General features: G+C 35.6%; 1 protein-coding gene and 1 pseudogene across 4 annotated transcripts in view; one reads left to right on the forward strand and one right to left on the reverse strand.

The window, feature by feature from the left end:
- Nucleotides 1-504: 504 nt before the first annotated feature.
- On the forward strand, nt 505-8,330 carry LOC116299318 (uncharacterized). Of its 3 annotated transcripts, XM_089040803.1 has the most exons (8): nt 505-708; nt 3,573-3,968; nt 4,123-4,197; nt 4,483-4,692; nt 7,075-7,104; nt 7,260-7,289; nt 7,445-8,174; nt 8,230-8,330. In XM_089040803.1, exons 1-7 carry the CDS (start codon nt 636-638, stop codon nt 7,534-7,536), a joined length of 906 nt encoding a protein of 301 aa, XP_088896929.1. In that variant the 5' UTR covers nt 505-635; the 3' UTR covers nt 7,537-8,174; nt 8,230-8,330. The 3 variants fall into 3 exon arrangements, with proteins under 3 accessions (XP_088896929.1, XP_088896930.1, XP_088896931.1); XM_089040804.1 differs by lacking the exon at nt 7,260-7,289; XM_089040805.1 differs by lacking the exon at nt 7,075-7,104.
- A 2,569-nt stretch (nt 8,331-10,899) lies between these two features.
- The window catches only part of LOC148905253 (serine/threonine-protein phosphatase 4 regulatory subunit 3A-like), a 13,163-nt pseudogene continuing 198 nt past the window's right edge, over nt 10,900-23,864 (reverse strand). Inside the window, exons 2-14 of the transcript XR_016118748.1 lie at nt 22,469-23,091; nt 20,770-20,847; nt 20,571-20,642; nt 20,225-20,269; nt 19,521-19,637; nt 19,091-19,142; nt 18,564-18,634; nt 18,271-18,373; nt 17,551-17,709; nt 16,628-16,797; nt 15,709-15,851; nt 14,819-15,101; nt 10,900-13,046 (exon numbers count right to left, since the gene is read on the reverse strand). The product of XR_016118748.1 is annotated as a serine/threonine-protein phosphatase 4 regulatory subunit 3A-like (transcript). The remainder of the gene's footprint in view (nt 13,047-14,818; nt 15,102-15,708; nt 15,852-16,627; nt 16,798-17,550; nt 17,710-18,270; nt 18,374-18,563; nt 18,635-19,090; nt 19,143-19,520; nt 19,638-20,224; nt 20,270-20,570; nt 20,643-20,769; nt 20,848-22,468; nt 23,092-23,864) is intronic.

The raw sequence follows: 23,864 nt of genomic DNA on the forward strand, positions 1-23,864 counted from the left end.
AACACAAATCAATATAAAACAATGGAATGAAACTAGTAGTGTTAGATATTAAAGTTGTGGGTTTCAAAGTCTGCTTACTCCAGTGTTGTTATGTTGGTATAGACCATTTGCACTGATTCCCAAGAGGAATTGAACTGGAGGACAAAATAATGAGGGTTTTTTCACATGAGAAAATACAGCTTATTGTTTTGGGAATCAGGGCAAAGAGTCTATTAAGAGTTAGAAACAGAAATGATAGACCATTTTCACAACTATCATATGACTGCTTCTACAGGTTAAGCCACTATATTGATTTTGCTATAATAAACACTGGTTATCATAGTGAGAAATGTTAGCTGCTTGAGTACTTGCACTAAACTCATGAGAGAATTAATTGTTGCTAACAGCAATAATATCTACGCAGACAAAACAAAAACAAAATAGCGTAACTTAGCAGTATTTTGTACTAATTTATGTATGCTAGGATGTTCTAACACCCTAATTCATACCATTTATGGTATCTAACAGTTGCCAGTATAAGATCAGAAATGTCAATGCAAACTGGGGAACCAAGGCTACTGAGGCAGGTCTTTCTATTAATCAATAGATCTTGCATCGGATAAGCGGCTTGAAAACGTGAAAATCAAAAAATTAGAATGCTCCCCCACATATTTGGAATGAACTTGGTGTCGGTGTTGGTAGGAATTCCAATACTTGCCGTTGCTTTAGGTAAGACTGAACTGATAGTGATTCAGTATCGGAATGTGTTATCATTAAGGCGCTAACTAGAATGAAAATTAATCACTGGCTAACGTTTTTTCTTCATATTCTGATGGGAAGTATTATATTTTGGCGAACTTTTAAAACAAAGTCTGCGACATCATGCATTTCTAACCTAGTTTTAAAACTTTGTTCAGCTTCAGGAAAACTAAAGAGAAATTGCAATCATATGCAATCATATAATAATCGCGATGGAGCTTTAAAAATACAATCATTTCTAAAATAATAATACAAGTGAAAATAATACCTCGTCTAGCTACTTGCTATAAACTTGAACTATGCTATGAAAGTGGCTATTATACGCTACCTGTGGCTATCTGTTCCATATTGTTATGTAAAATTCAAAAGTAAACAATTCAATTTTACACCTGTGCTTCAATGACGTCATTTGGCTTCTACAATAATTTTTTCTTAGTTCGGATAAACGGCTTGAAACGGGAAAAAAGTGAAAACGAAAAATAGAAAATCAAATTAAATCAAAAAATTAGAATGTTCCCGCCCATATCTGGAATGAACTTGGTGTCGGTGTTGGTAGGACTTGCAATACTTGCAACCGTTGCTTTAGATAAGAACTGATTGTGATTCAGTATCGGAATGTGTGTATTGTTATTAAAAGGGGACTAGTACGAAAATCGGCCGAATCAGTTAATTCAACTAAAACTTTACTGAAGTCATCCTTAAGAGTCTAATAATCACTGGTTAACGTTTTTCTTGATATTCTGATGGGAAGTATTATATTTTTGCGAATTTAACGAAGTCTGTGACATCATGCATTTTTAACCCAGTTTTAAAACTTTGTTAAACTTCAGGACTAAAATTAACTTATTTTAAAAAATCAGCAGAGTCACAGAAAAAAGTTTTTTATTGAGCAACTTTTTTGAGTTTTACTGAAATATAACTTAGATGGGAATGTTTTTCTTTAGATATAGCGGTCAGTCAAAAAACAAAGCAATTGCTCTTTGAAATGATTGCGAATTTCACTTAGTTTCTCACAAGAGCGAATAGTTTTATTTAGTAAAATTTCAGACTTGAATGATAGAGTTTCTTGTGATTCTGACTCGAGCAGTAATCATATGAGGTTTTCCAAAGCTTGCTAGAGTGGAGGTGAATGCTAAGAAGTTTTCTTATCATGAATTTCGACTTTTCTCTGATATTCGAGTCTAAAATCATACAAAAAAATTATTCCCCTCAGGCTCGAATATTCGCAGCTCCGTAATTATGCCACCGATAATCAATTATTCATTATTTTGTCAATTCTTTCTTTCTTTAGATTCTTTTTTTTGACATACTTGATCTGTCTCCGATTTAGAAAACTATACTCCTTGTTGAAAGACTCTTTTTTCCTACAACATTTAACTGGACTATTTTTCTTATGTTTGTTTGGTATTGATCTTTGGTCAAAATTTGAAATTTTTGAATTTGAAATTTTTCTATAGATAGGTATTAACTTCCTTGACAACCGCCTTGACAACCGAACTCCGAGAATTTAGTATAGAAATATCGCATTCTTTGTTAATAAACCTTTAATTTTACTTTTTACTGAACCTAAGCTTTCCAATGAAGTCAATTTTGTTTCCAAAAGTTATCTAGAACAGAAATTGAGGGAAGTCATCTTGGTGGTACTCGACGATATAAACAAACTTCGGCGTCATTCCACCTCATGTATCAGTTATCACTAAAATCAATTTTTCCAACTTATTTCGCAACACCAGAAATATCATATTCTTCTTTACTTAAACCTAAGCTTTCCAATGAAGTCAATATTGTTTTCAGAAGTTATCTAGAACAGAAATTGAGGGAAGTCATTTTGGTAGTACTCAATTTGTGATACAAGCATTGACTTCGGCGTCATTCCACCGCTTCAAGTCAGTTATCACTAAAATCAATTTTTCCGACTTATTTCGAAACACCAGAAATATCATATTCTTTTTCACTTGAACCTAAGCTTTCCAATGAAGTGGATTTTTTTTGCTAAAATTAAGGTTAGCAGTCCTTTCTCTCATTCCCACAAGAAACGTTTTACGGCCGTGACAAAATTTTATGACCTATGTCTAGATAATAGTGAAAGATATTTTAAAATTCTGATCTTGCGAAGTAAATCGTAATTAATAATGCATAGTTGAATAGGCGCAAGTGTCGAACGACCGGTTGACTAGGAACTAGCCGGTTGAACATAAATCTAACCCTAAAACCGTAGCTTGAAAAACAAACAAGTGTTCAATACAAGGGATATTCGTTTCAATTCCTTTGATGACTACACTCAAGTGAATCGTTGTCGGGTTCAGAAACATAGAACATAGAAGCTGAGACCGAAATCTCACATGGGAAGTACGTTAATTAGATTCATGCCGTGACCGGCGACCCGTGAATCACTTGACTCTTTGGAGTTGACTGGGGGGCAAACAAGCGGTTGACTGGGGGGCAACTAGCGTATGCTAAGTCAAAACATATCAAAATAAGTCCTCAAACTATTGTATTTGACTATTTCTACGACATGAAACCAGAAAACAAGAGATCAAAACAACCTCCAGGATTATACAAGCCATCAAAAAAGAGCTATTACCGGAAGTGACGTCTATTGATAGCAACCTATACGCGTTTGGCATTCTAAACCGACTACATGGATGGCGCAAATGAATAAATTATAATATAATTATGTCATTTCCCATGTGCCATTTCGGTCTCAGCTTTTATGTTCTATGCTTCTGAACCCGACAACAATTCTTCAATTGAGTGTATATTTAGAAGAATAAAGACGCCTTGGCTTCTTTTGACTAAGTATATCTAAAATAATTTTAAATTGAATTTTTTAGTGGACGCCAAAATGTCGAATTTCATCGAAGAATTAAAAGGAAAAAAGATCTTCGGTAAAGAAGGAAAAAACCTGAACCTGACTTGGAAATATGAAATCAAGTCCTTGCCTCCCCACGGTACCAAAATACTAGAGTTCTTGTTCGGAGAGTGGAAGTATCCGGGATATGTATCCAGAAAATGCTTAAAAGTGGATGAGAATGGGAATGTTGAGAAAGCAAAGAATTGTGAGGAGAAGTACGGTTACGAAGGAAATGGTGGAAACAATGGGGTTTACCAGTCCAAAGTGATGCTTTATAACTTGACGAAGAGTGATATGGAGAAAACGTATGGCATTGATATTGAAATGGGGATCTACAGGAGCCCTTTGGAGGATTGGTTTGAGCTACGCACATTTGGTAATATTTGTAAAGATTACAAGTGTTGTTAGTAAAATGTCATGTTATATCGAAGAAGGTAAACTGACGAGGATTGCTCTGCTGTGCTGTGTTGTGTTGTGTTGTTTCTTTTTTATTTATTTTTGTTTTCTATTTTATTTCTCCATACCCGCAGAAAAGGCAAACATCACCCACTTCTCCATCTCAAGCAATGCAACAGTAAAGGAAGGCCACCCGGCTAGCTCAGTTGGTAAGAGCGTCGGTCTGTTGTGCGGGAGGTCGTTGTTCAAGTCTCGGCCGGACCAACACTCAGGGTCTTAAAATAACTGAGGAGAAGGTGCTGCCTTTGTAATTACATTTGCAAATGGTTAGACCTTCACGTGGCTCGGATGATCACGTTAATGGCGGTCCCGTCCCTAATTAACTAGAGACGTTAACAGAGGACCACAAGTTTATCAGTTGAATTACTGTCAAGTGTTATCCTCTATAAACAAAATTAATTATTATTATTATTAATATTATTATCATTATTAAGGCGATGCTGTTAATATCACATGCCAAGCTACAGGGGGACCAGAACCTAATGTATCCCTGTCCAAACAGGACCAGGTCATCAAGGAGGGGAAAGGTGAAGTAATGCACATAATCGACAAGGTAGCCATGAAAGATGCGGGTGAATATGTCTGCGTTGCGTCGAATGATCGCGAAGAAACAGAAGAGAGACGCATAACTCTATCTGTGGAAGGTAAACGAGTAGTAAAGTATAGGTTCTATTCTGTTGATGGCAAAAATACTTAAGCAGCTTGTCACGCACGTATTACATGTAAATCGTACTGGCAACACGAAGTAGAGGTTCTCACTTTTGCTGTCATGTATTCTCTCGGCACGACAACTTTGTTGCACGTGCACTGAGTGCAGCGTTTTATGCATGTCATACGGCATGACGACAAGCCCAGGCCCAAACTAAAGTACCGGTTATTACTAATAGTCTACTTCGACGAGCCGGCGGCCATCTTGAATCATGACGGGAAGTATGGGTCGTGCGGGGAGCAAACTTACAAACTTTGCTATTTTAATGGCGTAGATTGACATTAACAGTTCACAAAAAGACAATTTGACAGCTAGAGATGAATTATAAATATGGACAGTTCCACTACTAAGTAAAAGTTTAAAATATCGTGGAGTCGTCATTTTTAAGTATTTGTTTAGTGCCTCCCTCCCCCGGACCACCCTAAAGGTGCGGACACACGGTGCAATTACATTGCACGCAACAAATTTGAACCGGGGTGACACACGTTGCAACGAAATCACACAACACCGCTTGTGTCAGCGCGCTATGCTAAGACATTTGGTTAGGGGTTATAAATTTGTTGCAAGCTGATTGGTTCGAAATTTCAAAATGTTGCAGGTAATGTTGCAACCATGTTCACACGATGAAATTTGTTGCTCGCAATTTGCAGGAGTAGAGCTCGATTCAACTTCAGATTTGTTGCATGCAATGTTGGTAGACACGCTGCAACAGTTCTGTTGTGTGCAATGTTGCGTGCAATGTTGCACTGTGTGTCTTAAGCTTAATGCCTTTCGATTGAAGATGGCAAGTATTATGCAAAGGGGTGTATGTAGAATGGGTAAATCATGAAGAACATGTATTTTAATTATCGTAGTCAACTCACCGATTTTTGCACTCTGTCTTCTTGTTGCTGCACTGTGTCACTGAACGAGAATTTGGAACCAACCCGATGGATTTCAGCCTTTTTGCTGGTGTGTGCACGACTATGTTGCCTGTATTAACTGCACTTTTATAGGTAGGTTCTCTTTTTGTGAATCTGATTATGTGTTAATAATAATTATGAACACATATGGACATACCACACTGCAGTTATAATAGAAGTACATGTACTAATGTTGTAGAAGGCACATTTGTAATAGACTTGCACATTTGTAATAAACTTGCATTTGTAATAAATATTGGAACAAAAGTGTATTTTTACAAATTTATTCATAGGTATGGGATTAATATAATCAATCCTTTTGTTCTAAAATAACCTGTCAATCAAAATTAAAGTATGATGTCATATGAGTCACGTGTTCATTGCTGCTAAAGTAATTTGTCACACTTATTAAAAAATCTATGTAAACAAAAGGTTTACAAGGACTTTCTTTGTTGCTTCTTAGTGGTCATTTTTAATTCGTGGAATTGCATAGGCAATCATGCAAGATTACATCATCCTACTTTGTTTTTGATTTTGTTTACATTTCTGGCTCTCATGTGACATGACGTCATTAGTCACGTGACTTTTTTATATTTGAATTTTCCACGAGCTAGGTTGCCATTGGCAACTTGATTTTGCATAGTCGATCGAAAGCTCGATATCAGTGAATAATTTTTTTGTCACAAATGTAAAGTAACTTTACCATGCTATACACGTTTAATGAATAACGATTTTTTTATTTCAAATTAATATCGTTAATTTTAATGTAATGCAAAAGTACTTTCAGTATATTGTTTGATAGTTTACGTAGAAATAATCAGGACTCAAATATGAATAAAGGAATCACATTACTGTGAAAACAGCTATAATACAATCAATATAGAAAATTGAAAAATCGTAATTATTGATTACTCAAAACTCATAGCCTTATTGCGATGCACCAGCACCGTGCGCAAGGCCATTAGTGGTTGTCTAGACAAATGTCTAGCTATGCAGACAACTCCGTGTCTTGAATAGAATTGAAAAAAATCTTCTCAAACTGGACTGTATATATTCTTATCGAAATAACCCCAAACGCTGTCTATCACCGTTTTAAAATTGTTTTGATATTTCATTTTATTAATTGTCCAAAGCTAAATGCATATTATTTCACTAAGTATGATAAATTACTTTAGCAGCAATGAACACGTGACTCATATGACATCATACTTTAATTTTGATTGACAGGTTATTTTAGAACAAAAGGATTATATTAATCCCATATCTATGAATAAATTTGTAAAAATACACTTTTGTTCCAATATTTATTACAAATGTTTAAGTTTATTACAAATGAGTCCAAAATTCACAGTTTATTACAAATAGGCAAGTCTATTACAAATGTACCTTCTACAATGTACACTTTTTTGTTCTAGGTACAACGGCCCAACATACGCTTCTTCGAGGTATGTGCACGATTTGTTTTGCCTGTATCAACTATGTTATATAGCTCTAGCTAGGTTCTCTTGTTTGAATTATGATGTGTTAAACAATTAAACATATATGACCTTAACACTGCAGTGATAATAGAGGTACGTCTACACTTTTAACCCCTTTCTAGGTACAACGGCCCAACATACGCTTCTTCGAGGTATGTGCACGATTTGTTTTGCCTGTATTAACTATGTTATATATCTCTAGCTAGGTTCTCTTGTTTGAATTATGATGTGTTAAACAATTAAACATATATGACCTTAACACTGCAGTGATAATAGAGGTACGTCTACACTTTTAACCCCTTTCTAGGTACAACGGCCCAACCGACAACATCAGGTTCCAAGAAATGCTTTTCAGAACCTTGGATGTTGGGATTCCTGCTTCTTTCTCGTTGGATCTGAAGCACAACTTTCAGCCGAGAAAGTCTCTTTCTTATTCGCTTGCTCTATTCAACACATCCACGTGATTCGCCAAACTAATAGTCATCACTCTCAAAGTTGGGGAACACTATAATTTTTCCATGTTAAGCTTGATTCACACAAGCGTCGGAATCTTATGCAACGAATAGACACAGCAATCGCAATCTGAGCTGATCCAAAAGATTGATTGATTGACATTTTTTAAATAATCACGCAAGACAAACGTCCCACGTTTGAATTAAAAAAAACCCCAACTATTTATTACTCTTTCCACTTTAAGTCAGCATACTCTCCACTAGAGTTCGACAGTTTTCAGATTCTCAAGGTTTTATTACAGCAAATAAAAGTATAAAGGTGCTGACACACGGTGCTACATTGCACGCAACATTGCAAGTAACAAATTTGCAACAAATTCACGCAACTTCGCTTGTGTCAGCATGCTATGCTAAGATATTTGGTCAGCAGTTGTAAATTTGGTGCAAGCTGATTGGCTAGAAATTCCAAAATGTTGCAAGCAATGTTGCAGCCATGTTTACACGATGAATTTGTTGCTCGCAATGTTGCAAGAGTAGAGCGCGACTCAACTTCAGAATTGTTGCATGCAACAAGTTTCAGGGGCGGCTAGATATTAAATAGCCTGCGTCACATCCGGAATTTTCTCCGGATGTGACGCAGGCTAGATATTAAAATGAAATGAAAATGGAAATGAGCTTCCATTGTTAGTCGTTTAAATCCCAGTACACTTCGAGGTTACATTAAAGATTCTTCCCTCACAACCCCGACCATTTTTTAAGGTAGGCTTTCATTGCAAAAGGTATTGTTTTCTGTGCGCATTATTGAACAATACGATTTTAGCTCCAGGTGCACCAGGGATGATCCATGCGGATCCCCTTTGTACAGTCAATAGCGCAGCGCAGTCGTGACGTAATAAAAACGAAGACAAAGGCGAAATTCGGACAAACAAACTTACAAGTTTACTTTCAGCAGATAATTTTCACAGCCGATCGCAGTTGATCTTAGTTTACATGGGTTATTATTGTAACTTTAAGGTGGCTGGACCCCCTCACGCTTGACCGCTACCTTCCACGTTTGGAACGCTTGTGCATAAACGTGTCTTATCCGATTGCAAATCTTTTTTGCACATAAGTCACATAAAGATTGAATTAATGTTTGATGTAATTTTTAGTGAGATCGGACGTCATAACACGTGATTATGATGAAATATTTGTTTTCGATTAGAAAATAATTTTAGCCTTGCAGAGCGTTCAACACTAAAATGCTTCGTACCACATAATTATATACTAAATGCCTCCATTTGTAGGGATTTAAAAAAATATCTATCTAGCTAATTATGAGATATTTGAGATTATTTAAGTATAGTGCATATTCTACTTCAAAACTTAACAATGGATTTCATACGGCCGAAATTAATATTTCAGAGCTATATATTCACAAAAGTCATTGCTCATTTAGTTTTACTCTGTATCTAGTTTAAAAAGGAACATTTTGAAGGTAATCGACTTATGCGATTTTGTGAAAACGTATAGTGCAGAAGACGGGGTAAACATTTGATGCGCACTTTTCATCGCAGCTTTCTAGTCAATCTTACTACATCTCCCATTATTCTAAAATTCGCTGATCATTTCTCTCAAAACTACGTCATGATACAAATTAGAACTTAAACTAATATTACACAAAATTGCAAGACTATTGAACTCGTTTAAAGCGATCTAAAGCGAACGAGAAATACAGAAAACATTGATCTTTTCCCAACGATTTGATGCTATGGAAATTCTATTGTTTGCTAATGATCATAACATCAAATTCTTTCGCACCATGCACGGTCTGATCTCGCTTGGCCGCTTTCCGATTTACTCCCGAAGTATGGTAATACACAGTTGTGACAAACGTCCCACGTTTGAATAAAAAAAAACTATGTATTACTATGCTTCGGGAGTTAATCGGAAAGCGGCCAAGCGAGATTAGACCGTGCATGGTGCGAAAGAATTTGATGTTATGATCATTAGCAAACAATAGAATTCCCAGAGCATCAGATCGTTGGGAAACGATCAATGTTTTCTGTATTTCTCGTTCGCTTTAGATCGCTTTAAACGAGTTCAATAGTCTTGCAATTTTGTGTAATATTAGTTTAAGTTCTAATTTGTATCATGACGTAGTTTTGAGAGAAATGATCAGCGAATTTTAGAATAATGGGAGATGTAGTAAGATTGACTAGAAAGCTGCGATGAAAAGTGCGCATCAAATGTTTACCCCGTCTTCTGCACTATACGTTTTCACAAAATCGCATAAGTCGATTACCTTCAAAATGTTCCTTTTTAAACTAGATACAGAGTAAAACTAAATGAGCAATGACTTTTGTGAATATATAGCTCTGAAATATTAATTTCGGCCGTATGAAATCCATTGTTAAGTTTTGAAGTAGAATATGCACTATACTTAAATAATCTCAAATATCTCATAATTAGCTAGATAGCTTTTTTTAAAAATCCCTACAAATGGAGGCATTTAGTATATAATTATGTGGTACGAAGCATTTTAGTGTTGAACGCTCTGCAAGGCTAAAATTATTTTCTAATCGAAAACAAATATTTCATCATAATCACGTGTTATGACGTCCGATCTCACTAAAAATTACATCAAACATTAATTCAATCTTTATGTGACTTATGTGCAAAAAAGATTTGCAATAGGATAAGACACGTTTATGCACCAGCGTTCCAAACGTGGAAGGTAGCGGTCAAGCGTGAGGGGGTCCAGCCACCTTAAGTAAAAATAATAAAATCGGTTCGTATAATCCTCGTAGCAGTTAAAGAGAATACAGTGTTTGTCCGAATCTTTAAGCTATTTTTAGAATCAGTGCGCTGCGCTATTCAAAAAACGTTGTCGTCGACCGGCTCAAGCCTACTCGACTGGACCGAAAGGAATATGGGTAAAAACCACTGAAGCGGTTAAATATTCGTTCTGAATTAATTGTCCCGCTAGTATTAAGATAATAATGGCGAGGAACAATCCATCAAATGCATGTCTTTGGATTTAGGGAAAGAAAAATAAAGTAGTCACCTGATTCAGTTCACAATTTCGAAGATATGAAGGCATTAAAAAAACGTCTCCTTCAACACTTCCCGCTTGCCTACGAAGGTAAACAAGGCATAACTAGTCAGATAAAATTATGGAGTCAACTCGGCTTCAATGATTAATACCCAGAGTTCCTTTCGGTCCAGTCGCGTAGGCTTGAGTTGGTCGACGACATTTTTTGAATTGACTCACGTCACTAACTTTAACAGATTTACCTCGCGCGCAAAACAATTCTTGTAAATCACCAGGTTAGTATTAAATTTTTATTCACAGAGTTCAAGAAATAGCCATAAAATGTCGAAACATCACAAATAAATAAAAAAAAATCTTACAATCATTCAACTTTAGATTTCCCCCGCATTAAACGTATACTGTGTTACATCGATAAGAATTTGGTTTTTTAAACTGTCTAAAACAATAATTTACAACCCATCTATTCTACGATTATCTTGGGTTCTGCTATAGTAACACAACCGTTTTGCACCCAGAAATCCATCGATGTACCCTCCCCCTCCCCCCAAGGGTTTATCATAGGGGTTTGGTGCACAAAATGAAACTGTGAGGAGGCCAGTAAGTCGATTTACTCTACCCCTCCCCCAAGGGTTTATCATAGGGGTTTGGTGCACAAGATGGAACTCTGAGGATATCAGAGGAAAAGCGTACTGCGCATGTCACATCAATGATTAAACTCGAGATTTCTCTGAACAAATTTACGATTGAAAAAAGGATTTCAAATGTTTTGAGCTCGCATTTTAGCAGAAAACTTAGTGTAATATTTGTAATGAAGTATGTAACTTTCCGGAGTGTAAGTTAAACAGACAATCAAATTGAAAGATAGCTTCAATTCACCTTTTCGGCGCTAGCTGTCACGTGGTATAAATTGTGTTGGATTGTGTTACGGTCACCAAGAAGTTCGGACATTGTTCTCGGATTTCCGTACAAATGTACTGACTTTTAAATGAACTATTTACTTGGTTTGTTTAGTTAGTTCTCTAAATACAAGTAAAATATCATTTTTCTAGCTTGATTGAAGCTTTTCTTACTGCTGTTAAGAGAGCTAACTAACGAAATAAAAAATCTATCTAAATTTTCTCTTTAAAGTCAGTGAATTGCATGTTAGTCAACATAAAAAAATATATATACATATATATTAAGTAAAAATCAAAGAAAAGTATATAGTTCAATTCAACCAACATACAAAAGGTAGCTGCGCGCAGCCCGACATTTAACTTCGATTAAGACAGACATGGAAGTGAAACAGTCAGTCTGCACGCTAGCTTCGAAAAGCGTTCCTGAAACATGAGAATACGCACGTTTCGCATTCGCTGCATACCGCCGTTTTTGAAGACCTCAGACTCATTTGCACAGGCTTAGCCTCGTTTATAGGTCAGCTATTCACAGATACCATTAAAAGTTGGTGGGATTTTCAAAAAAGGGTATTGTTCAAATTACACATTCTTTACATTACAGTTGACTTTTGCAAATTATTTGCTCTTAAGCGAGGCCAAGCCTGCGGAGATGAGTCTGTAATCATAAAACACAGCGGTATTTACCGAATGAGAAAAGGGGCTAATGTAACATGCGCAGGACAGATTTCCCTCTGCAGAAGGCGAGTAATGCCAACAAATGCCACATGCAAACTGTAGCTTTTGTTTGGTCGATGATTATAGTGTAACATTTCTGTTGATGCGAAAGACTTCAGGTTTTCAATCATTCCGAGACAGGCTTCATTTGGTAAAGGTATGAGAAGGACTAGAGGATGCAAATACGTAGGCACCACGAACGAGTGGGTTTAGATGGCATCAGATGCAGGCTATTAATGAACGACAAAATTTCTTGGCTGTTCTGATGTATGCACGATGCTGAATGGACAATCATATCACGAAAATATCTTAATCACTTGCCCGGTGGAAAAAAAAATTATAAAGCTTTTAAAAACCCAGCATAAGCTGTTTTAAAGTTGATTAAAAATTAATCGGATTTTGAGCAGTTTGTTTTACATTATACAGATATTTAGTCACACTTTTAATAACTTTTTTTTGTTGAGTATTTCTGGTGTGAATCTATGGCTTAACTACAAGTATTAGTTTAATTCACTCTTCAGGGTATTCTCCGGCTGAAGATTGTTTGTTAAGTGTTGTCGCTGTTGTCTTGAATGCTTGTGTGACTCTTTTCTAGGGGCACTACATACACCCCTGGAATAACTGATGTTCCACTAACGTCTTCATCGCCTCCATATCTTGGCATGCAACAGCAGTCTAGTATGTTTGATCATAATATACATAGCTACAGTACTGTTAGGTAGTGTTTAGACGCATTCTCTTGGCTGGAGATGAGGTGTCATCGTCATCATCTTCCTCGTCATCGTCTGGGTAATCCACTAGACCCATTAGCGGCTAATCAACAAACATTATAGCAATCAGATGTATAATTAATCAAAACTTTTGCTCCAAAAGTTTTCATTAAAAAATATTTCCAGGTTGCAAATGCTAGAAAAACAACAGTCATTTTGAAGAAGCAATATCAAAAGTAAAAATGTGTTTGGAGTTCAACATCTATATTAATAGAATTTTCTAAGAGACTAAAGACGTATTGACAGCAAAGAATTATCTTACTTATAGTACACTCAACAAAATTACTCGACTCTGATTGGTCGAGAGGAGTACAATTATAGCGTTAATTGTACTCCGTAGGAGTACCGAATTAAGTCGCTATAGCAACACGGCCAAAACAATGTCAAAACAATTATTTTCTATCATTTTGTACTTAAAAAACATATAAATAAAATTTTAAAGCCGTAAGAACTGATCTTTTTTTATGCATTTCAGTTGCGCGATGGACTGAAAAACAGTCGCCAAATAGACTAAGATGAACGGCGTCACTTCGCTTTTTTTTACTGAAATTTTGTTGAGTGAACTATAAACAAAAAATCGCACGATCTTCTCGTACAATTTGGAATTAATAGACACTCGTAATGTTTTGAAAGTTCTTTAATTGCACTCGCCTAAAGGCTCGTGCAATTACAAGAACTTTCAAAAAAACATTACTTGTGTCTATTAATTTCCAAATTGTACTCGAGATCGTTCAATTTCCTATACTAATTCTAATTCAGAGATCGAATCATAATTTAGAATTGCGGATATTAACAGAGGCAAAAAAACCCTGACCATAGCATAGCACAACACATCAAACTTAACTGGCTTGAACCACGGAAAGGTAACAGAAGTAATGTACTGACTGTTGCTAGGTAACAGAAGTAATTTACTGACTGTTGCTAGGTAACAAGAGTAAAGTACTAACAGTTGCTAGGTACCAGAAGTAATGTACTCACTGTTGCTAGGTAACAGAAGTAATGTACTGACTGTTGCTAGGAAATATAAGTAATGTACTCACTGTTGCTAGGTAACAAGAGTAACATACTCGCTGTGCCTAGGTAACATAAGTAATGTACTCACTGTTGCTAGGTAACAAGAGTAAAGTACTAACAGTTGCTAGGTACCAGAAGTAATGTACTCACTGTTGCTAGGTAACAGAAGTAATGTACTGACTGTTGCTAGGAAATATAAGTAATGTACTCACTGTTGCTAGGTAACAAGAGTAACATACTCGCTGTGCCTAGGTAACATAAGTAATGTACTCACTGTTGCTAGGTAACAAGAGTAACATACTCACTGTTGCTAGGTAACATAAGTAATATACTCACTGTTGCTAGGTAACAAGAGTAATGTACTCACTGTTGCTAGGTAACAAGAGTAATGTACTCACTGTTGCTAGGTAACAAGAGTAATATACTCACTGTTACTAGGTAACAAGAGTAATATACTCACTGTTGCTAGGTACCATAAGTAATAAACTCATTGTTGCTAGGTAACAAGAGTAATGTACTCACTGTTGCTAGGTAACAAGAGTAATGTACTCACTGTTGCTAGGTAACAAGAGTAATGTACTCACTGTGCCTAGGTAATATAAGTAATGTATTCACTGTTGCTAGGTAACAAGAATAACATACTCACTGTACCTAGGTAACATAAGTAATATACTCACTGTTGCTAGGTAACAAGAGTAATGTACTCACTGTTGCTAGGTAACAAGAGTAATATACTCACTGTTACTAGGTAACAAGAGTAATATACTCACTGTTGCTAGGTAACAGAAATAATGTACTCACTGTTTTGTTGTTGACCACTGGTTGCATGTCTCTTGCTAGTCGGTTGGCTTTATTAGAGTTGAATGCTTTCCTTGGTTTAAATTCTTGGTCATCGCCATCAAGTAAGTCATCTTGGTGTAAACCTATATCATCTCCGTTTTCTTCTTCACCTTGATCAAACCATGTCTCCTCGTCTTCTTCCATAGCGCGTGCATCACGTCGAAACCGACTATTAACATGAATAATTCCATGATTGGGACCCCTGACAATGGAACTGTCATCCAGAACGGTTAGTTGGTCATCTCTGAATAAATCGAAGAAATGTGCTTTAATTGGGAATTAAGGGCCTGGGTGTATGAGTAGGTACAAGTGGTGGACTGAACAAGATGTTCAAAGCAAGAACATAATGATTGGTGGGAGAGTTGAAGAGCATGTTTATACGACATAAGTACGATTATTAACGCATCACATTTGAGATATTTGAATTATGAGCCAAAGTAGGGGTAATTGTGTAATTTATGACCATTCTACAAGTAGTGATTGTTGGCTGATGTTTGAGTAACAGGCAGTCTGGTCGATGGATGACCAATGACATGCTTCCTGATCATAAAGTACACAACTACCTGAGTAGCCACTGCCGTCTCGTATAGCTGCTAAATCAATAAAAACATTTCCTGTTACAACATTTAAAACAAGCAGATGAGAAGTCCTGATTAAAGACAGGGCTTTCAGAATAAGCTGGCAGCCACTGGAGCTCTGGCAATTGATTCCTTGCTACTTTATCCTTTCTATGAAATGTCTTCTTTTCCTTGTATCAGATTCCAGCGAGCTACTTCAGACTTCTGACCACCTACTTCAAAACATTCTGAAAGCCCTGATAGAACCATTGCATGTTTAGACGTTTATCATACCTGTCTATTTTATTGTTTTGTTTCCTGTCTTTCTCCTGCTCCATTCTCAAGAGAAGTCCTTTGAATGTGCTTACATAGTCTACATCCTTAAAGAACTGGTAATATTCCTCACATACGTATGTACACAAAGACTTGATGTCCTCCTGCAAGAGAGAACAGTCAGTCAGTCAGATTGTCAATTAGCCAGGCAATCAATTAATCAATATGTCATTCTTTCAGTTTATCAGTCAATCAATGTGTCAGTCAGTCATGTCTGTCAATCATTGTCAGTCAGTCCATCAGTTGATGTGTCTGTCAATCAATGTGTCAGTCAGTCCATTAGTTGATGTGTCTGTCAATCAGTGTCAGTCAGTCCATCAGTTGATGTGTCTGTCAATCAATGTCAGTCAGTCCATCAGTTGATGTGTCTGTCAATCAATGTGTCAGTCATTCCATCAGTTGATGTGTCTGTCAATCAATGTGCCAGTCAGTCCATCAGTTGATGTGTCTGTCAATCAATGTGTCAGTCAGTCCATCAGTTGATTTGTCTGTCAATCAATGTGTCAGTCAGTCTATCAGTTGATGTGTCTGTCAATCAATGTGTCAGTCAGTCAATAAATCAATGTCAATAAATCAGCCAGTCCAACAATGGATGTGTCAGTCCATCAATAAGTCTGTCAATCATTGTCAGTCAGTCCATCAGTTGATGTGTCTGTCAATCAATGTGTCAGTCAGTCCATCAGTTGATGTGTCTGTCAATCAATGTGTCAGTCAGTCCATCAGTTGATGTGTCTGTCAATCAGTGTCAGTCAGCCCATCAGTTGATGTGTCAGTCAATCAAGGTGTCAGTCTATTAGTCATTCATTTGTTAATTTGTTCATCCATTCATTCATTAATTCATAATATACATATACAATTATTAATTTCATAGGCTGCTTACCACTCTAATAAACTCAAACAACTCTACAATGGCAGAGTTCAACAGGTTATATCTATTGCCATTTTCCTTAAAAGCAGCGATCACAGCATCTAACAGCTTCCCTTTGACAATGTAACGGTTGTAAAATTCGTCTTTAAGACCCACTATCTTTCTACAAAAACGCAGTGCATCTACAAGACATAATGGATAATCTATTAGCATTACATTACTGTAGTTTTCTACATCCTATGAACTTCAACATTAATTTATTTACATAACTTTATACATAACAATTATCTAAGTTCCTAAGCTATCATGGAAGGGGTAAGCACAACAGAGCTTGGCTCCAAATTAAGTGCACCCTAACAAAAATTTGAATTATAATAACAACAACAAAATACAAATAATGATAAACTCTAAGTGAAAAAATTGAGTGAAGATTTACCAATTATACTTAAATAATAGTTGCTAATTTAAAGGCTAAGAGTATGGCAAAAAGTAGTCCTATCTATTCATCGATTATATCTTAAGTGATTCTAAATTAAGTGGCAGTTTAAGATAAGAATATCAGTAGTAGATCTAGGATTTGGTAATCATAATTATTAGTAGTTCATTAAAGTTCATTGGGATTTCCATACAAATGTTTTGACTTTTGAACTAATTATTTACTTGGTTTATCTGTTACTCTAAATAGCAGTATAAAAAGCTTCAATCAAGTTAAAAAATTATGATAATTTGCCTAGGGAGCTAACTAAACAAAAAATTTGTCTAAAGGTCAGTTCATTTGTACCGAAATCTGAGAACAATATGCAAACTTTTGGTAAATGTAACACAATTCAATACAATTTATACCACGTGATGGCTAGTGTGAAATAGATGAATAATTTTATTGTATCCCTCCCATCCCTATCAAATTCCAATAATATCAAGTATAATGTACTTACTTAAAACTAAAAACTTGTGTTTGGATCTCATGGTAATAAGAGCACGTCTCAGCAGGTCTTTACCAATGATATAGTTCTTGATATGAAATGTATGGTGTTCAGTACAGAAGGTTAAGAGTTCAAGGATATGACTTAACGTGACTGAAGAGACATAGTCATCTACAATGACAAAACACAAAGGATGTTAGTAAAAAAAATCATATATAAATTATAAATAAATTGAACGAGACCAAGAGCAGAAATTATTCAGATCTATTAACAGTTATCATGACATCATGATCCAACCATTCTCTACAGTTTTGGAAAAAACAATTGTGACAATATGAAACTGTGTAGTTTGAGAGAATACTTATTTTACCAAGTTAACTTACATGTAGGGTTTCTGAGAGATTTAGAGAGAGCTTATAAATTTATTAGGATTTTGGGACTTCTTTTTGACACTGAATCCCCACCCCCCCTCCCACTTTGAATGAAAGAACGCACCTTGGATTAATCATTATATATACTACGAATGTCATGGGTTTTCACGCCAGAAAAACATGCCTTGATCAAGCCTTAAAAAAGTATCAAAAGAATGCCACAACGCAAAGAAAGGAATGCAGACTAAAAGGTTAATGTTTGTCAGCAGATTGGTAAACATTTGGAGGTATATTTTTCTGGCATGAAAACCCAGATCAGTAACATCAATAGTAAAAAAGTTGTAGGAAACATTGTAGTAACCTTTATGATACTTGAAGTCTGAAGTGGCAGCAAAGAGGGGTGCTGTCAGCACATGCATGGAGTGCTTGTAGAAGAAACTAAGAAACTCTGTCTTCTCCATTTTCTGTCAACAATTAGAACCAAGAAGCATTTTAGTTCTATATGATTTGTGATGATTCAACTGAAAGATTTATTTGCAAACGGTGGTAACACAAACCAACCCCCCCCCCCCCCCACTGAGTTAGTAGCCAGAGATAGTATACATCAATATAATAATGCAGCGTTAACCCTTCTATAGCTGTAGCTACACTTACATTTGGTCCCAGGGCCATATTTTCTGGATCCAACAATGATCTAACCAGCTGTGCAAGCTGGAATGCATTCCCTAAAACAAGCAACACAACAACTTATTACATGTATCTAATAAGAACAATAGCCTTTACATAGTACAACTTTGATTACTGAAACTCGGGCCAGTTATACAAGCTAGATAGTGAGGACCAATCAAAATGTATGATGAAAACAATGCATTGGAACTTTGGGTAGGCAAGCCAATCAGAATCCTGGACTGTACAAGAATATCAATTTGACCCTGATGTAACGATGGTGTAAACAACTAGATATATAACCATTGTCATTTTCTCATGGTAATGGGATGATATATTGTGAGACTATGGTATTTTGCTGGTTTCTGATTTGTTCCACTGCTCAAAATTTGAATTCATTAATATCATTCTATTCTGATTGGTTCCCTCCGTCTAAGTGGTCCTGGTTTTAGTAGCCGCATAGCAAGATGACTTATCTCTGTCTCCAAAAATAAAATAAACAAATTGATGCATACCAGTGTCTCCATCACAAATCATGTAGTCTATAATCTGGTTTATCAACATGTCCTGGAAAGAAAGGAGAAAAGGTTTGTAAGCTGTGATCAATAATAAGAAAGTAAATATAAATAGCAAGATCAAAACATGGCTGTATATCCTTTCATGGAAGGATGTATGTTTTCCAGATCTTCAAAAATACACCTCTTGAGATCCTACCCATGAAATGAACATTACAGCCACCCTTAATGGGGGGAAAAGGACATTTTCTGAAACTAAAAATATATCCTCCTCAGATCCACACCAATCCCTGCTAATCCAATCCCCTCCATTGGCAGGGTATGGATATTTTCTACTTCCTACCTATTGGAAATTGCTTTCCTCCTCTGGAAGAGGTATGGAAATCTAAATAACTTATTTGGATGGGTGTTCCTATATGATTATGTGTACCTCTTCTGGTGACTTTCCTTCTTGCATAATAAACTCCCTCACAAGATAAGGAGTGATGTCAACCAGCTGGCTGATGATATCTACTGCTGTTAGCTTTGTGCTTTCATTGTCATTATTCTAAAACAAGAAATAAAGTTTTTTTTAAACTTGATTATAATACTTGTTTACTCAAGGTTACAACTGAGATTTTTGTTTGCTATTTGCTATTGAAAGCAGAATTAAATATAATTTTTTCTTAGTTCATAAAATTTATAATTTTACAGCTTCTCATTAATCCCATATAGGTAACTGTCCAATTATTTTCTTAATTGGACAGGTCTTGTTGATATGGGATTAATTAGGCAGCTATATAATTAATAGGTAATGGGATTTAAGCTCCCCAATCAAGAAATAATTAGACTCGAAAAATTCCTCTGACTGCCAAATTGGACTCGGCCTACTGCTTCACCCAATTTTGGAAGTCCTCGTAATTTTCCTCGTCCAATTATTTCTTAATTGGACGGCATGGAGTCCTATTACATATACTAACAAAACAATATTATTGAATACGGTTTTTGCATGATATTGTAAATAATTAAGAACAAGGCTGTTTTACCCACCTCAGCTTATGGCTTTGGCAGATAACACGTCCTTGATCTTGATAATTCAATATATATCATGCTCTACCTCATCCAATATTGTATCACTCTATATTATCAACTTACTAGCAACATTTCCAGTGCCGAGAGAAGTCCATGATGAGAAAGACACTGCAGAAAGAAATCACCAATAAATAGATGAGTGAAATATATGAGTTACAACAAGAAAGACAACTGATCTGCATTGAGCATTGGAAATATACTGTATCCTTTTCATAGAGCGTTTTCACTCACAGAAGGCAGCCATAAACAATAGAAACTTTCTGCACAGTATTTGCATAAAAATAGAGTTCAATTCCGGGAGGATAGAAAATGTATTGTTTTGGTACCCCATAATGGCCGGGTTGACGTCATGTGAAAACGCTCTATATGAAACATGATTCATGTTATAATGTAAAGTAAGAATACACACCTTGAAAAACTCATCTTTTTGCTGAAGCTGTAACTGTGCAGAGAAATTGACAAGTTCCTTCAAGAATGACACCTACATAAAAGGAAATCGTAATTTCAACATATAAAATATTTTCTAAAACATCTAACAGTCTAGGAATAATCTAAGAAAATTAATGACAGCATAATACTTGATGAGGTATGATAGTAAATGAACTAACCAAATTCTTCCTTCGTTCTTCTGCTGTATCTTCATCTGTTAACTGTGTAAAAAGCTCGGACATAAACTTTTCATCTTCCTACAAATAATTCATATAGTGAGATATATAGTTGCTAATGAATACCTGGAATGAAGTTCTGAGCAATGCTCAATAAAGTATAAACAGATCAATTAATGGTAAATCTAATGATAAAGGACCGTATGATATTAAAGAGTACTTCCATGGCAACAAGAGTAGTGTAGGATGAGTGGGTGTATGATGTTGATATTCAAAAAAAGAAAATATTTTCTATAAAACCAAAATAAAAAAAAAAACACTCTAAATAAACCCAATACTGCTGCTGCCGATCATGTCATTTGCAGCCCACACGGCAATGTAAATAAGTAAGCAAATATAACAAGTGCAAAAATTAAGTTGATGCACGTTATGGATCCCATAAAATGATGTGAGAAAGGAAAAACTTCGGTGTGAGCATATTTTTTTCCTGAAAAGTCATCACAATTCTTTAACATTCTTTACAATGGAACAACAAACAAGACATGTTCATACCTATTCTACATGAATGAATAAATTACCCATGTATTAAATTATCTACTTCTTATTCATTATATTACTGTAACAAACACTTTTCAAATACAGTCATCAAAAATCAAACAAGCAGAACATGATGTTTCCTAAAATATCCATGGACTAGTTTATAATAAAGCCATTTCTGTGTACTGTACAACACTAGTTCTGATTTGCAAACTCTCATGATCAAATTAGGATCGATACCACTGAAAAATTTTGTTTAAATTATTAATAGGATAACGTAAAATTACATTCTGCATTTTGACTCTTTTATAAAGTAACTCAAACTGATATATTTCTATCTTAAGCAACACTTTAACTAACACACGTATCAATCATGATCTGTTTTATCTTAAATTTCTAATATCACAATTAACACTGCTTCAGTTTTTGCTGTTATATTTTATTTTTCTTTCTCTTTCATATTTTGCAATTTGTTTTTCATCCATTTTATCCTTTTCTTAGTAACTTAAATTTCAGTTCTGAGCTAAAAGTCAAACAACGTTTTTCTTAATATAAAGGTATTTAATCAAATCCTTCTTCATTCATTAAAAAAATATTCATTCGACTATTAAAATAATTCTGAGTACTATCAATAATGAAAGCAGATTGTAGTAAACAACATTTAAAATGAAATTAAAAATGGATGGGTTTCTTTATTCTTTATCGAAGGTGACAAATTATTAAAAAAAAATTTGAAATATGGCATTTTATTTGCAGCAGTGGAAAACAATAATTGATTTTCTTCTGGAAATGATGTAAAAATGACACATCTAAACAAAAGATAACAGTGTTTTCTCTTAAGTATGGATAGTGCACCTGCCCAGTTTACAAACAATTTCGATGCAAAATACTCCAGTCTATATTTTTACTATGGGTTAAAGGCTATATATACCGATCCAAAGACAGTATTAAAGGGTATTATTTCGAGTTCGGAGATCAGCATTTCAATAATGAGGAGATAGAAAAGAGCATTGCATTGTACATTGAGTAACTTTTCCTTGAAAAACGGACCCAAATACCATTTCCGTTTACCAAGAGATCCATTTATGAATACGTTCGGGGTTTATCAATGTACTATGAGATATTAATTCTTATAGAATAAGAGACATTGGTATTTTTTACGTACCTGTATATGTGAAACAATCTCAATTTTGTTAAAAAACGCAAAGGATACGAGAGAGGCCAACTGGTTTTCCTCGAAGACAGTCGGTGGAGGTAGAATCACATCGTAAATATACTGTACTCTGTAAGTTTGTTTTATTTTGGCGATCAACTCCGGGTTCGATATAGGAATGATTTCTGTAAAATGAGCTTCTTCTTGTAAAAAATGTCTATGTCTTCTCGGCTCAGAAGAATTTCGATCGTACTCTAGACATCCAATAACGTCGAACAAGTTTTTCGTCCGACAACATAGTTTCCAAAAGCGAGGTTTATTCATTAAAAAACAGCGATTTAAAGATATCAAAGAGGTATGAAGCCCTTCCATGTTCTCTAGATCCTCACACATGTGGAATAACTCCAGTAATTTCTGATATAATTCTCTTGTTCGATGGCTAGTGCGATTTTTTCTCTCAATTGTGGCGGAGGAACTCCACTCAAAAACTCCGATATCTCTTCCAACTTGTTCAACTCGCAAGGAGGAAGTTCGACGGGACCAGAGGAGTCCATAACTTCTTCAAATCTATCCTCAGAATCGTCATCTTCGGGTAATTCTTGTGTAATAGTAACAGAAGGGTCTTTTCCTTGGACCTAAACGGATAAAACAATACAAAAGTCGAGTAAATAAAACAGCTTTTTCAACAGCGTATTTGATCTGACAATGTCATGGTGTACACTTTTCTCGAGCAATGTATTTTTCGCTCTAAAATGCACCAAGGAAAACCGAAATATTTAGGTTTATTACTAGTACAACTAGTCAACTAATCGTATAAACCAAGTATTTTCTTCACTTTCTTTGATGAAAAAAAAATACGAAATACTCGTAAACGTAGTTTACTGGCAAATTTTCGCCAGACTTAATCACAACCAGCGTCTCTTGAAACCTTAAAGAAAGATCGCAATTCTCTCACTTCAGACCAAACTATCAGCGTTTCCTATCTTAAACAGAAAAAACTTACACTGTAATTTTTTTCGTTAAGTGTTGTAAAAATGTTAAAAGACATGGAGTTTTACAGGTTGTGATTCTGAGTAAGCTGAGCGGTTGAATCTTTGACTCCAGTAAATACGACCCCTAGAACAAGCGACACCAATTCGGCCATAAATAATAAAATAAAGCCTCATTCGATCAAATAATAAAGCCTTGGTTATCCAGATGAAGTAGAAAGATAATAAAGTCCAAACTCCCCGTCTTCTTCGGATCGAACCCTGATGGTACAATCCTGTAGACGTCAACGTTACGACGACGACCCGTGCCCGTTCTGCGTATACCATTGCGGTCTTCGGTTAAAAGTATAAACGTTGACACGGCGCCGAGATTGCAGTCCTTATGAAAGTCTTACTGCGTTTTGGGAGGTTTGGCGGTT

Source organism: Actinia tenebrosa, unplaced genomic scaffold (genome assembly GCF_029948245.1).
Source record: "Actinia tenebrosa isolate PJP-AT-01 unplaced genomic scaffold, QUT_ActTen_1.0 PGA_scaffold8__29_contigs__length_14323225, whole genome shotgun sequence".
Classification (NCBI taxonomy): Eukaryota; Metazoa; Cnidaria; class Anthozoa; order Actiniaria; family Actiniidae; genus Actinia; species Actinia tenebrosa.

Coding starts and splice junctions, on each gene's coding strand:
- LOC116299318 (XM_089040803.1), top strand. CDS start 636: ATGCTCCCCCACATATTTGGAATGAACTTGGTGTCGGTGTTGGTAGGA. Junction 709..3,572: donor AATACTTGCCGTTGCTTTAG/GTAAGACTGAAC, acceptor TGAATTTTTTAG/TGGACGCCAAAATGTCGAAT. Junction 7,290..7,444: donor CCAACATACGCTTCTTCGAG/GTATGTGCACGA, acceptor ACCCCTTTCTAG/GTACAACGGCCCAACCGACA.